Source organism: Artemia sp. Qi Xiang Cuo, chromosome 6 (genome assembly GCF_049724085.1).
Source record: "Artemia sp. Qi Xiang Cuo chromosome 6, ASM4972408v1, whole genome shotgun sequence".
Lineage (NCBI taxonomy): Eukaryota > Metazoa > Arthropoda > Branchiopoda > Anostraca > Artemiidae > Artemia > Artemia sp. Qi Xiang Cuo.
The window spans coordinates 26,362,155-26,376,498 of NC_142799.1; the positions used below are offsets into that span (position 1 = coordinate 26,362,155).

At 36.4% G+C, this 14,344-nt stretch overlaps 1 protein-coding gene across 1 annotated transcript in view; it reads right to left on the reverse strand.

The window, feature by feature from the left end:
• The window catches only part of Pez (protein tyrosine phosphatase non-receptor pez), a 77,837-nt gene extending 63,720 nt beyond the window's left edge, over positions 1-14,117 (reverse strand). Inside the window, exons 1-4 of the mRNA XM_089090111.1 lie at positions 13,779-14,117; positions 10,236-10,515; positions 5,949-6,088; positions 3,600-3,775 (exon numbers count right to left, since the gene is read on the reverse strand). Coding sequence (XP_088946237.1) covers positions 3,600-3,775; positions 5,949-6,088; positions 10,236-10,515; positions 13,779-13,952 — 770 coding nt within the window. The 5' untranslated portion in view covers positions 13,953-14,117. The remainder of the gene's footprint in view (positions 1-3,599; positions 3,776-5,948; positions 6,089-10,235; positions 10,516-13,778) is intronic.
• Positions 14,118-14,344: the final 227 nt, after the last annotated feature.

The following is a 14,344-nucleotide window of genomic DNA, read 5'->3' on the forward strand; positions in this document are numbered from 1 at the left end:
TCATTGAGAACAACAGCTCGATAGTGAAAGGAATACTCACCAGAATACGACGGGCAAATGGCGCCTTGAGCAAACTATGTCAAGTATGGAGATCTCAAAGATTTTCTCTGTGCCTGAACCGACGCCTTTTCAACAGCAATGTTATGCCAATACTACTCTACGCAGCAGAAACATGGCACCTGAATCAAGAACAAGAGAGAAGAGTCCTGGCTTTTGAAAACTCGTGTCTTCTTAGAATATGGAATATCCATTCGTCACAGAAAATGATAAACCAGTCCATCTGTGAAATGACGCAACAACTTCTAATAACCGACATCATCAGAGTCAGAAGGTGGAGATATTTGTGCTATGCCCTACGTACGGATGACCATATACTCCCAAAAGCCGCTTTACACTGGTAACCACCAGGAACTCGCGGCCGGGGAAGACACAGAAACACACTGCATCGGACCTACCAAAGAGATCTACTAGACCTGCACACCTCTGTTCTACCAGAATGGGAGGACATCACTGCAGCAAACATGAGGGAAGATTGGCGACTTCTCCTTGATGCCCTGGGTGCCTCAGGAGACACAGGTGGATCTAAGGTCTAATGGATCGACTCAAATATAAAGGTCACATTTCTCTTTTTTCTTTAGACTCAAATCCTAAAACTCCGTTTTGGGTTTGATAGGTTGACAGCGTCATCCCACCTACAGGGAAAACAAAGTTGGAGTATATACTGATTCGTTTAGTTTTTCCTGCCTAACTTGCAGTGCCAGTATGTCAGAACTATGTGCAGTACCAGACTTGAACTATAAAGTAATCGCCCAGGTTTGAAGCGTCCTAACATATTTTTCAAAATTAAAATTATCATAGCCTAACTTGATCAGATATTTATTATTTATTAATTAAATCCATTTTTTTCCATTTCAAATGATAAGACTTATGGAATTCTTCTTCTACCCGTTGAAGCAACATTGCCAAGTTTCGAATAGGTACTGAAAAGTCCAATAACAAAACTTTTGTCCCCGTTAATTTTTGCTAAATAAAACATTGAGCAATGGAATAAATTAGACAGGGCTACCAAATAGGCTAGTAGTGAAAACTAGCACTTAAAACAGAAGAAGAACATATTTCCATTAATAAATAGAAGGCCTGTCTCAATAAACCTAAGCAGTAGTCCTTTTGGAAGGTTTCTGAAGACTAGAAATTCTGGAATAAGCCTATGCAAGAGTAGTTCTAGAAACTAGCGGGTTTTTGAAGGCCGTTGTGCAAGCGATTTTTTAAGACAGCTCTGACCATTCTACCTGTGCAAGAGTGGTTCTAGACACTAGGGATTTTGAAGGCCGCTCTGCAAGCAATTTTTAAGACCGTTCTGCCCATGCAAGAGTGGTTTTAGAAATTAGCGATTTCTGAAGACTGTCTCCCTATGCATGAGTTGTTCTAGAAACTAGCGATTGTTGAAGACCGCTCTGCAAGCAATTTTTGAAGACCACTCTGCAAGCGATTTTTGAAGACCTTTCTGCGTATGCAAGAGTGGTACTGGAAACTAGCGATTTATGAAGACCGTTCAGCCAGTTTTCGCAAGACCGTTCTGCAAGCGATTTTTGAAGACCGTTCTGCCTATGTAAGATTAGTTCTGGAAACTAGCGATTTTTGAAGACCCCTCTGTAAGCCATTTTTGAAGACCGTTCTGCCTATGCAAGAGTCGTTATAGAAACTAGCAGTTTTTGAAGATCCCTCTGCAAGCGAATTTTGAAGACCTTTCTGCCTATGCAAGAGTGGTTCTAAAAATTAGCGATTTATGATGACCGTTCTGCTGATTTTTGCAAGACCGTTCTGCAAGCGATTTTCGAAGATCGTTCTGCCTATGCAAGAGTGGTTCTAGCAACTAGCAATTTTTGAAGACCGCTCTGCAAGGAATTTTTGAAGACCGCTCTGCGAGCGATTTTTGAAGACCGTTCTGCCTATGCAAGAGTGGTTCTAGAAACTAGCGATTTTTTAAGACCCTTCTGTAAGTAATTTTTGAAGACCGTTCTGCTTATGCAAGAGTGGTTCTAGAAACTGGCGATTTTAGAAAACCCCACTGCAAGCGATTTTTGAAGACCGTTCTGCCTATGCAAGAGTGGTTCTAGAAACTAGCAATTTTCGAAGACTGTTCGCAAGCGGCTTTTGAAGACTGTTCTGACTTTCTGCCTATGCAAGAGTGGTTCTAGAAACAAGTACTTTTTGAGGTTTATTTTGGAAGAAAATTCAGCATTAGCATTATTTTAGGGGCATACCGCGTCGAAAATGATCACCAGATGATCATGTCTGGTTGATATTCCGGTCTACAGCTTTACAAGGCAAACCTTTAAGCTGCATGAAACTAGACCTCTAGAAGGAACAAGAAGATTCCTTCTACTGATGAAGATCTTTGAGAAGTTCAGTTATGGGTCCGCCTTCCTTAAAAATTTTCTGAGACATGGTCCTTAAGATTAGTAGTAGGGATCCTTTTGTACAGTTACTCGGATCAGGGTGGGACAGCTATATTTCGTTGCATTAGTTCTTCCAAGAATCAAGAATATTTGATTATTTGTTATATATTCAATATATTATATAATGCTTAAAAGTATATTCAAATATAAGTACAATTTAGGCTGCTTTCAAACCCCCCAATTTGTTGCAATTACAGACCCTGTTGAAGCGGCTGCGGGAATTTAGTAAAACCTAGAAATTGATAAGTTCACCTTTGAATTTTTTAAACGCTTGAGAAGAATATAGAAACGTAAATACGGAGTCCAGAGACTAATAATATGAATAACCATACCCAGCCAACGGATAATAAGCAATACCCTAGGAAATATCCTAACCCATCATCAGTCTGTCAATGTACCCAGAGTGAAGGCTACAAAGCTACATTTAACAATCTAAAATCATTAAAGACCCACTGGGTCATACCCAGGATTTTGATTCAGGGAGGTTAGATAGTACATCCAAAATTGCTTTTTTATGTGATTTTTCACGCTTCGTGGGGGTTAGTGCGAAAGATCCCTCTACCTGCATACAGTCTTTGGACCACAATAATTTTCAGGATGAACTAATGTAAATAAGGCAGGGACATTAGGCTATGGAAAGTAGTCTAGAACTTGTCTCCGGGAGAAAAAAAGAAGTTATTGTACTATTCCGAAGATTTTTCTTATGAATGTAAAAAATGATGTTAAAACTTATAATGACCATACTTTGCTCAAAATATTGGGGAGCTTGCCCCACCTGTCAACCCCTTACGTTATACTTTGAAGTATAACTTGCACCTTTAAGAAAGCGATGTTAATCTTTTTAATCATTATCACGATGCCTGGGGAACAAATGTTTTCTGTTAAATGTCATTGCTTTAAAACATAAGGTTTTCAGTAAAACAAGAGCAAAACTTTTAGATTAAATTTTTTTTTTAACACAGTAAACAAATCAGAGCACAAGGAAGCACCAATGGGAATCATTTTTTCTTTTTGTCTATTAGTTTGATAATACAGAATTAGAAGGAGGAAGGAGCAAAAGAAGAGACGAATAGAGGAGGATGAAAAATTGAGAAGACAGAGAGGGAAAAAGAATCAACAGGGAAAAAGACTAAACCCTACCTATAATGAACCAGGGCCTCCGTATTTGACCTACGTACAAGAACGCCATGCAAACTAGCTGCAACAAGAACTTCTTGATTAGCTTCATTCTTAGCTAAAAAGCATTCTTGACCATAGCCATCAAGCTTTTGGGCACCCAGAAGGTAACAGCACTCAGCTAAGCCTTGACTTATTCCCTAAATTACATAATAAGCATAAATTAAATAACTAATATATTAACTAAATGTAATAAATAGGAAAATAATTATATTAGTCTAAGTTCTATACAAACTTATTCATAAAATCTGACACTTTGGGAGAATACTAAAGTTTTTAGAAGGGCTTGAAGTTTCAGAGATATGATTTCAGGCCCAGGCCAATATCCTCAATTTAATACGTTTAAAACCAGAAATTGCACAAAAAGTTGGAAACAAAGAGTAACGGCAACTTGTAAGAGTGGAAACTGATCGTTGACAAAAGTCACAATTTTTGGCATTTTTTAAGCTCTTTAGTGTGTTTGTATCAGAAACTGAGATCAGACACTTATTATTACAGCAAATGTGTCAGTTACACTGATTATTAGTAGTACTAGTAATTTAAAAAAAAAAAAAAAAAACAGACAAAATTCATCGGTAGCACGCCACAACCGTCGTTTGCGAGGGTGTGCTGCTAAAAAAAAAAATAAAAAAAATAAAAAGAACAAAAAAAAAACAAGTATAATTTATAATAAGCAGAAGGGTGAAACCGTGTACGGAAAAAACATACATAAATAATTCATACACAATAAAACAACATAATATCATGACCTCGAAGCAAAAAAAGACAATTATTGTCAATCACTTTATTTTAAACAGAAAAAATTCAAATAGAGGCCTAGCCCTAAATGCCGTTGATGTGTTTTATTTATCAGTACTAGCGCCAGATTCTGCTCTTATAATTTACCCATACTTCTTGGTTGGGGCTAAAACAAACTCAATAATCAACCTACAGCAAAACCTAATTGATCAGTCAACTTGGAATGATAGAAAAAAACGTCACAATTGCAGAAACATGTTGAAATCATTGAATTGAAATTGTTATTGATGAAATTAATAAAGTTATTGAGACCGGTCAAATACAACAGGGTAAGTAAGAGTTTATTTAGCTTAACAAGCCTTCTACTGTTCTACAGATCCCAAAAAAACATTTATAGAGGAAGCAGTTCTAGTAGTTTCAAAACTAAGACTAAATACAGGTATGTTCTGCGTTATCAGAAGTGCGACAGAAAAAAAAAAAAAAAAAAAAAAAAAAAAAAATAGGAAGAGAAAAACTTCACTGACTGTTAATTCTTTTAATGTGTATACATCATCTTTGTTTCATGACAGCCCAGCACTTGATTCTTACTTGATTAAGCGTTTACTAGCTCCCATCATAATTCCTCTATCTAACCTCATAGTAAACAGAAGTATTCAAACTTTCTAAAAAAGTCGTTTCCAAGCATTCAGACTATACAAGGATGCCATGAATTCAAGTAGACTAATAGACTTGTAACCTAGACTTGTAGTACTTTATTGTACGATAAGAGTAAATTCATATTTCAAAATCAAAATAAGCCGTTTTTTTCTTCCTATTATTTTTTTTTTCAGAGAGGTTCTGCGTGCATCCTGGAGCCGTGTATAACAAAAGCATAAAGTTCAGAAGCATAACAGAAAAGAAATACATTAATGAGACAAACTTAATCGACTATTACTCTTTTCTTATTTTGCACTGATATATTATTCTCTATCTTTTATGACTAACGTTCATACCGAGATCAAAAACTCAACATTTGAATTCTTACTTAACAAAACCTTCTTTAGCTCCCGTTATATCCCCTCTATCCAAACTTATAGTAAACAGAAGCATTCAAAGTTCCCCAAGGAAAATTCCTAGAGTGGGTCGAGTTCCTCAGCCCTCGCTGTTTACGCTAAAGCTTTATTTTTTGTCACAATTCAGTAAGAAAGACTGCTCAAACACAAGGATAGTTAAATTTGAATGAGAAGTGTTTAAAAAAAAAACACTTTAAGACTAAAGTGTAAAGAGCGACGGTTGAGGAAGGGGCAGCCCCCTCATGTACGGAATAATTCCTGTTCGTTTTACATTTCAATGTTGCTACTTACTTTCAGTTAAACATTATTTTTTAAATTAATTTATTAAGATATATTTAATTGTTTAAATTTCAACTCAACCAATTCAAATAATCTGATTTCATTTTCATAATCCTTGGTACTTTCTTAGTTTTGAAATAAGTCCAACTCAGTCATTTTTTGTTCAATGCTAAATTCCAAGAGTAAATGAAACCAATTCCATCGTTAGGTAGTAGAAAAAACCTCACTAAATAGGCATAAAAACCTGTAGGGCTGCATACTGTCTTGCAACAGCCTCTGTGACAGCTGTTCTTTGTGATTCTGTTACCAAATGTCGAGGTACAAGAACAAAATCCCTCAGATATGATACACTGTGTCGTTCAGGGTCGTAATCAGCAAATTCAGCTAAAAAAACATAAGTTATTAGGTTTATATACAACTGATTTTGTAATGTACAAACCCTTTTTTTATAATGGGCTTCACGGCTCGACCACAAATGATAATTAACAATTAGTTCTGGCTTGCTGGCTTATTTTCTTTTTTAAGCTTTTTGTTGAACGACTTCCCTTGAAATCCTCAAAAGAAAAATTTTCACAGATTATTTTTGCTGGGAAGGAATTCAACGCGGCGACAGATCGTCGAGTACATTCTTTTTCAAGGTTCCTCGCGGGTGAACTCTAAACAAGGTAGTGCCGACATCCTGTGCTTTGGTGAGTCGATCACAAAGCGTTTGCTCTGTCTGAAATCAGCTTTAACAACTCCTCTGATAGAAAGTAATGCATCCATTTGAATAAATCTATATTTGCAATTTAGTATAAAAAATTGACAAACAAATTTTTAAGTAAATCTTCATTTTTATTTTCCGCGATATAATTTTTAGTTATTAAATCGTAACAGTTGCGTGCTAATACTAAACCCACTCTTTTTTCATCTATAATTTAAAGCACTTAGTAACGTTCAATGATTTAATTCATTAAATATACTTTTTGTTTCTATACATTATCGAAGGGAACACAAAATAAAATTTTTACATCAACTTACGACTGAAAAAACCTGATAAGGTAATGGTGCGGAGAAAAAGGGATACAAGCGGTATTTGAAAGCTTTCTGTGTAGTGCTTCTAGTTTTACAGTAATATCAGGAACAAGAAATTTGTTATTAATTACCCGGTTTTTAGTCCAAGGTGGAAGAAACAAAATCTAAAATAATTAATCCGGATTCTTTTTAACTCTTTTTTCTTAAGAAGGGGAAAAATTCCAGTAGCAAAAAGAGTTGAATGGTCACAAAAAGTTGAATAGAGCTTGGCCAACGCGAGTTTATTATATTTACCTCTATTGGCAACACTTTTAGCATATCCTAATTGAATGTTCTTATTAATATCGGAGACTGTGCGCTGGCGCAAGCTCGGAAGACTATTAGTAATAGAAATTCGAGCCATCGATGAGAATACGAGAGGGATAGTAAAGCCACTACAACGAAGGGGAGTACTAGAATTTTTGTTAAAAGAAAGATATTAACATTTATCTACATTAAGAGAAAGGCCTATATCTGAAGAAGAAGTAGCAACACAAGAAACCATGTTAGATAGACCAGTTTTAGAACGGCTTATAAAAGGCAGGTCATCAGCATAGGCAAGATATGAAACATCAGAAAAACCAGAGAGATAGGTAGCTGATATCTCCTGAACTCCTGAAATAGCCAGAACTGATAGGTAGCCAGAACTCCTGAGATACATAAATTAAACAGGGTCGGAGATAAAACTCCACCTTGCCTTAAAGCTCTTTTCACTTTAATAATAGAAGCTGGTACCGATTTCAGCCGAAGAAAAGAATTAGAGTACCAGTAACGACGAAGCATTTTAAGCGATGGATTGACACCGCAACCATGAAGAGCAGAAAAAAGCTGACTATGACATACACTATCGAAAGCTTTTGATAGATCTAAAGCCCAAATATATATACTCTTTCCCTTAGAAGAGTGCTCAGGGAGCAAAATCCAAACTGGTTATCTCTCTCAAGCATATTATTAGTCACAAAAGGTAGTAATACATAGACCCCGGCGCTGCGCCGATAGGGGAAGACCGGCGGCGGCGGGGCCAAAAATAGCAGCGGCAACGCGCCGCCGCCGGTGAGATGTCGGTGGCGTGCCACCGGCGCGATCAATGTTGACCGCAAACATTAATGTTTTCATCAGTCTTTCTCAAATCCCAGCTTGAGTTTACTGGCTGGACGCTGACTTCTTCGTTATTCATCAAGAGAAGTAGAAATCTGGTACAAACGAAATTGCTGTGGCGTTTCAGAACCCTTGCATAATAGTTCAAATAACAGATAATATATTCGCCGTGGCATTCCATAAGATCCAAGGAATCTAACTAAAACGGAGTACACACAAATCGGAGTAATATCGGATAACAAATCGGAGTACAAAACGGAGTAATATTTACCTTATATTCGAAAAAGGGGGGAAACACCCCCTAAAGTTAAAGACTCTTAATGAAAATCACACCGTCAGATTCAGCGCATCAGATAACTCTATTGTAGATGTTTAAAGCTCCTATATGCAAAAATGTGGAATTTTGTATTTTTTTTCTGCCAGAAGAAAGGTCACGGATGCGTTTTTATTTGTTTGTTTTTTTCCTTCCCACGGGTGATCGTATCGACCCAGTGGTCCTGAAATATCGCGAGAGGGTTCATTCGAACGAAAATCAAAAGTTCTAGTGCCCTTTTTAAGTGACCAAAAATATTGGAGGGCAACTAGGCTCCCTCCCACGCTTATTTTTCCCAAAGTCACCGAAGAAAAATTTTGAGATAGCCATTTTGTTCAGCATAGTCGAAAAATCTAATAACTATGTTTAGGTGTAAAATGACCCGCCACCGTCCCCAGGAGAAGGGCTGCACGTTGTGAACTTTGCCCATTGTTTACAGAGAGTATTTGTTATTGGGAAGTATGCAGCCATTTTTTTTGGGGGGGGGGGGTGTGCTTGGGGTTGATTTCTAAGGAGAAAATCTTCCTTTGGAAGGGAAATTTCTGACGAGTGAATATTCTAGGGGAAATGTTACACTGGGGGGGGGGGGGGTTTGACAGAATTACTATACGAATTTCTTTTTAATTGTCGTACATTCTCTTTGCCAACTTTTTTATATGGAGATGTTCCGGGGGCTTTTTCCTCGCGTTTTGTATTCTGGGAAATAATTTCCACAAAAGGGGGCATTTCTGGAGTGACCAAGAAACCGATTACAGATTAAAGTCTTATTCCAATGAAAAAATGCTAAGGAGAATTTTTCAGGGTGAATCGTCCACAAGCAATTTTACATAGAGGGGGGGGGGGGGGGTCTCAGCAAGGAAGGAACTGTCTGAAGGGTATTGTGACGGGTGGGGGTGCACTTTACGTTGGTTGGATGAAATTTCCACGGAGGAGCTCCGTGAGGGGGAGGGGTATATTTCATAGAACGTGAGCCATATTTAGCGGCATTGTTTGAAAAACGAACAGAAATTATGCCATATATGAAGGGTTGCCCCCTCCTCAATACCTTATTCTTTACGCCGAAGTTTGACTGTTTACTAAAATTGAAACACAGGGGCTGTTTAATTAGAATAGGAAGCTGCTTTAAAAGTGTTAATAGCTTTAGCGTAAAGAGCAAAGTATTGAGGAAGGGCGACCCTTCATATCCGGGATAAATTTTCCAAAACTAATATACAAATTGTGTTTTAATTTTTCATGCACGGTGAGCCAAAATCAAACCTGCATTAGTTGAAAAACGTTCAGAAATTAAATAAAAAAGTTTTTTTTAACTGAACTTAGCAGCGACATTAAAACTTAAAACTAAAGGCAATAATTCCGTATATGAAAGGGCCTCGCCCTTCTCAACGCCTCATTCTTTACGCTAAAGTTTGACTCTTTGTCACCACTACTTTTTAAAACAATAAATAAACCTTAGCGTAAAGAGCGAGGTGTTGAGGAGGGGACAGCCCCTTTCATATACGGAATAATTGCTGTCCCGTTTTAAGTTTTAATGCCGCTCCTTACTTTAAGTTAAAAAAAACTTGTTTTTTTTTATTTAATTTCATAAAGACGATACTTTTGTCAACATATGAAGAACCGTGAATATTGCAATTGTATATGTCTGGTTTATAGGCTATGCTAAGCAACACAAGAGACGAAAATTAACGAACAAGATAGTAGTGAAGAATTATGGCATACAAAGTAATATTTGCCAGGTATAGTTACTAGTGATAAATCACTAGGGGTGGCATGGTGATTGGGTGATTTTCAGGGATTTGGGGAAACAAATTTTTTTTTCGGAGTGACATACATTTTCGAGGAAATCCCCGAATTCGGGGATAGTGCAGGCTCTGCTTGATTTCTAATCAGGAAAATCGAAACACTTCACCACACGAGAAAAGAAAAGCTCCGACTTTGCGGTTGACGCGATAAAGAATTGTCGCAAAATTAATTAAGTTAACCAAACGCCGCCACCTGTGCCAGCGGCGGCGGTCAACCGTGTCTCGCGTCGTCAATGTACTGTTAAACAGACTTTTAAATTCCATTTACCTTGTAAACTGTAGGCTGCCAAAGGAATAGCTTCTTCAAGGGTGCACCTTAATCTTCCTTCTGCTACATCAGCTTTCAGCTGTAGAAAATAATGATAACGAGTGGTTTCATCTTTAATTAGACTCAGCCCAGGTCCAGGTACATAAAACATTACCCTAAGATATAAATAGACTTCTTGAGCGAGTCTATCCAACTGTTTTTTTAAAGGTTGATCTAAATCTACCCATCTTACTCTTGGGTAGCCTCTTCTTGATACATAACGAAGACCAAAAAATTCTGGCTAGAAAAAAAAAAATACACATTAACGCAAGCATTACATTTACATTCCTTTTCACACACAGAACACTTCTTTCCCATGATTGAGCGACAGGACTTTTTTTTTTTGGAAAATCACTTGAAACTAGCCCTAAGAGCGTCTCCTAAATTTGTCATTTTCTGAAAAACTGGGCAGGATTTCTGGGAAGCTCAACCAATCAAGATCCATCAGAAAACGGTAGTTCATAGTGGTTGAGATCTAACAATCCCTTCCAGAAGATTTGAAGAAGACAAGGTTCCCAGAAACACATCTTCCTTTCACCTGCATATGCCTTGAACTGCAGCTTAAGTTTAATATAGTTCTAGGCCCTAGCTTTACAAAATTTCAGAAAATCTAATCAATACCGAAAGTCCATAAAAAAAAAGGAAATTAGTGATAATATGCTGAAGAGTTGCATCATTTTTGGTCACAGGTCTTGAAGAAATAATTCCAAGTTCTACACAAGTGTAACATTTCATAGTCCTTAAAGATTTGCTTTCGGAGCTGGGACTGTTTTGATTTGCTTCTTATTTCTACTTTTTGGTACGCTATCGAAAATAAGTTTTTTTTTTCTGGAAACTTTACAAAGTCGTGAGGAACTTTTATCCCTGTAAAGGTTCCCTGTAATTATGATCTTCATAATTAAGAAATAATTTGAATTTCGCTCTCCTGCCATTACCGCCATACTGCTTTGTAATATTCCTTTCTTAGTTTTTTTTTCTTCGTTGAAACTAATGGTTTATACAAGCCCTTCTGTTAGGGAGGGAGGGAGAGTGTCATTAAAGAATTTTCCTGGGAAGGGACAGGGGCTCAAAATTAATATGGATTTGAGTTGTAACGCTATATTTTTTTTCGGTAGGAGGTCATTTGGAACAATATCAAAGGGGGAGGTATTCCCATCCTCCTGTATGCTGGTATCAATGGCGTATCCAAGATTTTTGTTCGGGGGGGGGGGGGAGAAGGGTATTTTTTCGTTTTTTTTTTTAGAAAAAAAAACATAAAAAACCCACTTTGAAAAACCAACAGGAAGCGAAGCCGGCTGATAAGACCGACTAGTGAGAATTATACCGGCCAGTCGGGAAAAACAAGAAAATAATCAAGTTATTTAAAATTTGAACTGCTTCTATTGTTATAACCAATTTTAACCATAAACCAGCATTAATAAACGGTCGCGATCATTATTTCGCAGAGTTAAAAAAAATACTATTCGTTATTAAAATAATTGACAATAAAATAAAGAAAAAAGCAAGAATTGAATGAGTGCTATAATTTGAGTTTGGCACTAAAAACCACTAGCCAGAAATACTTCCCACTAGCAGTCTGGATTTGCTTTCCAAGTGCAGCCAATTTTTGTCTCCTCATGAATAACGGTCTGGAAGCTTCTGCTAATCACGAATTATAAAAACAAACAATGGGAGGCAAAGCCGGCTTCACTATCCAGCTCGCGACCACATATTCTTGCAATAATCACTGTCAATATTTTTTTTAATCTTAAACTGTAACTATCCAAACTGGCCTTCCCAGACTTTTCGCTCCTTAAAAACAATTTTACGGGCACTGCAGTATATGTAACTCAAAATTCCTAAAAATAAACTTTGATTTTGGCTAACAGAACGAACTCAAACTGTTATCTCTCCTGTTTTGATAGTGCTTATGTGACGAGGAAGCGTTTCTAACCCTTTTCAGAAATAGCTTGTAACACCTCTTTGAAAAAGGGGCAAATAAATACCTCTTACCAGTAAATGTACGTTAAATAAACAGCTTTGATCAATTTCAACATCTATGATTACATGTCGAAAGAGCACAAGAAATTCTGAATGTCTTGCATAACTTAGCTACATAACCAAATATAGGCTAGCTAGCCAAAGATTAGGACGCTGGGCACAAAAAAGGAAAGAATTGTACCGAATACTCGGTTATAAGGATTGCAGATAAAATATTTTGGCCCTTTCCTCCAAACATAAAATTCTAAGTCTCCTTACCAACCTCCCAAAAACGCTTTTCTTGAAAGTTTTAAACAGTGAAAAAAGGGTAAGCTTACCAAAATATAACATATGTCACCTTTTAACATAACCTGGCTGTATGCAATCCAAACAACAAGAAAGTTCTGCTTGGTTTTGGGCACAAAAATCTTCACTCACTATGTTTTTTTTTACATGTTTTTTTTTTAATTACTATGTTTTTTTTTATACAGGCGATCCTTGCTTCTATAAATTCATTATGCAACATATGGTTTACCTCCTGCATAAACTTTATTTGTAATGCTAGCACATTCTTAAACCTAGCACTGAAAGATCTAAACCAAACGTAGAGTATACAATTGATATCAAGGGCAAATCCAGGATTTTTGTTCTAGGAGAAGGGGTATTTTTTTTAGAGGGGGTTTCATTTTTGTACAAAACGCATCAAAAATTTGTTTATATGCTTTTTTCTATTTTTTAGGAGCCGGACATTTTTTTTTTGGGGGGGGGGGGGTACAAACCAGGAAACCCCCCCCCTGAATACAGCCTTGATCGATACAGATATGATCCCTTTTCTTTTAATATACCATAAGAATATTCATTAAGTGGACTATACTTTAATAGAAAATTAAAGTTATAGGCAACTCAAATTCTGAAATTAACAGTTTAAATTTCTGTTTACAAAAGTGTTGATTATAGAAATGCAATCAAATTTCAAATTCTTGCGAAGTGCTAATAGTCGTTAGATTTTGATATTTGCAAGGGTTGTCTAGGGCCAAATTGGTACATTCTAGATTCTACTGCATGCACTGGTGTGGCTTATTCAGTTTTTCAAAAATAAATACAAAAGTCTTCTTATAAGCAAACAAGCTAAAAAAAAGAAAAGAAAAAATAATTGAAACATCATTAAAGATGCTAAAAATTTGAACTAATAGAAGATGAAATGAATTAGGACTGATTGCCTAGCATTGACAAATTCCAATTGCAAAGAACATGTTTCATTGATTTCTGAACAAGTTTCACTTTGCTGTTGTCTATACAGGATTATTTTTGCATTCCTGAAAAGTATTGTTAAAACCAAAAAATATTTTGCCTTTCGAGTGAATGCTACTGCATGTGAGAAAATGGGAATTTTTCCATAAAAATGTACCAATCCAAGGGTAATTTAATTATAATATTTTAGCTCATTTTTTTTTTGGTATTTGGCCTTGCAAGCTTTTTCCCAATTGATTTGTCTAAAAAAATTTACAAACCAAAAAGATAACTAGCATAGAAACTAGGTTTTACCTGTTCGAGGTTCAGCCGTTGACAGACATTGTCTAGACAGTCCCAGCCACTACTAGTTACAGACAGTGTGCATTCTACAATTGAGCTGTCAAGTAGTTCCACACAAATAACATAAAGTCCATTTGATGCAACATTGTAATGATGCTTTTTCTTCAACTTTAGTCCAAATGGCATTTTTAGAACCAGCTTAATTCAAATAATTTAAAATCTAATCCATTTCTCAAAGCTTTAGTGAGTCAAATATGGACAATCACAGTTGAGATCAGATAGTGATGAATAGAACAATGTCTAAACGATGATTTTCTTAAACAGTGTATCTTGCTTTTCTTTGCAGGTTGTCAGTGCTTGAAAAAGAAAAAAAAATGACAAAAACATGTATAAACATCTATAACAGCATTTAAGCTAGATAAACAAGTCAATTAAAAAAAAAAATACTGCCAACACATATATATCAAATAGAATTTAACAAGCTTTTAGTGACTGAACTTTGGAAAGTGGAGGATTGTCCTGGATGGGAGATCAGAATATAAAAAAAGGGTACCTCCCTTCTCATTACAAATAAACAT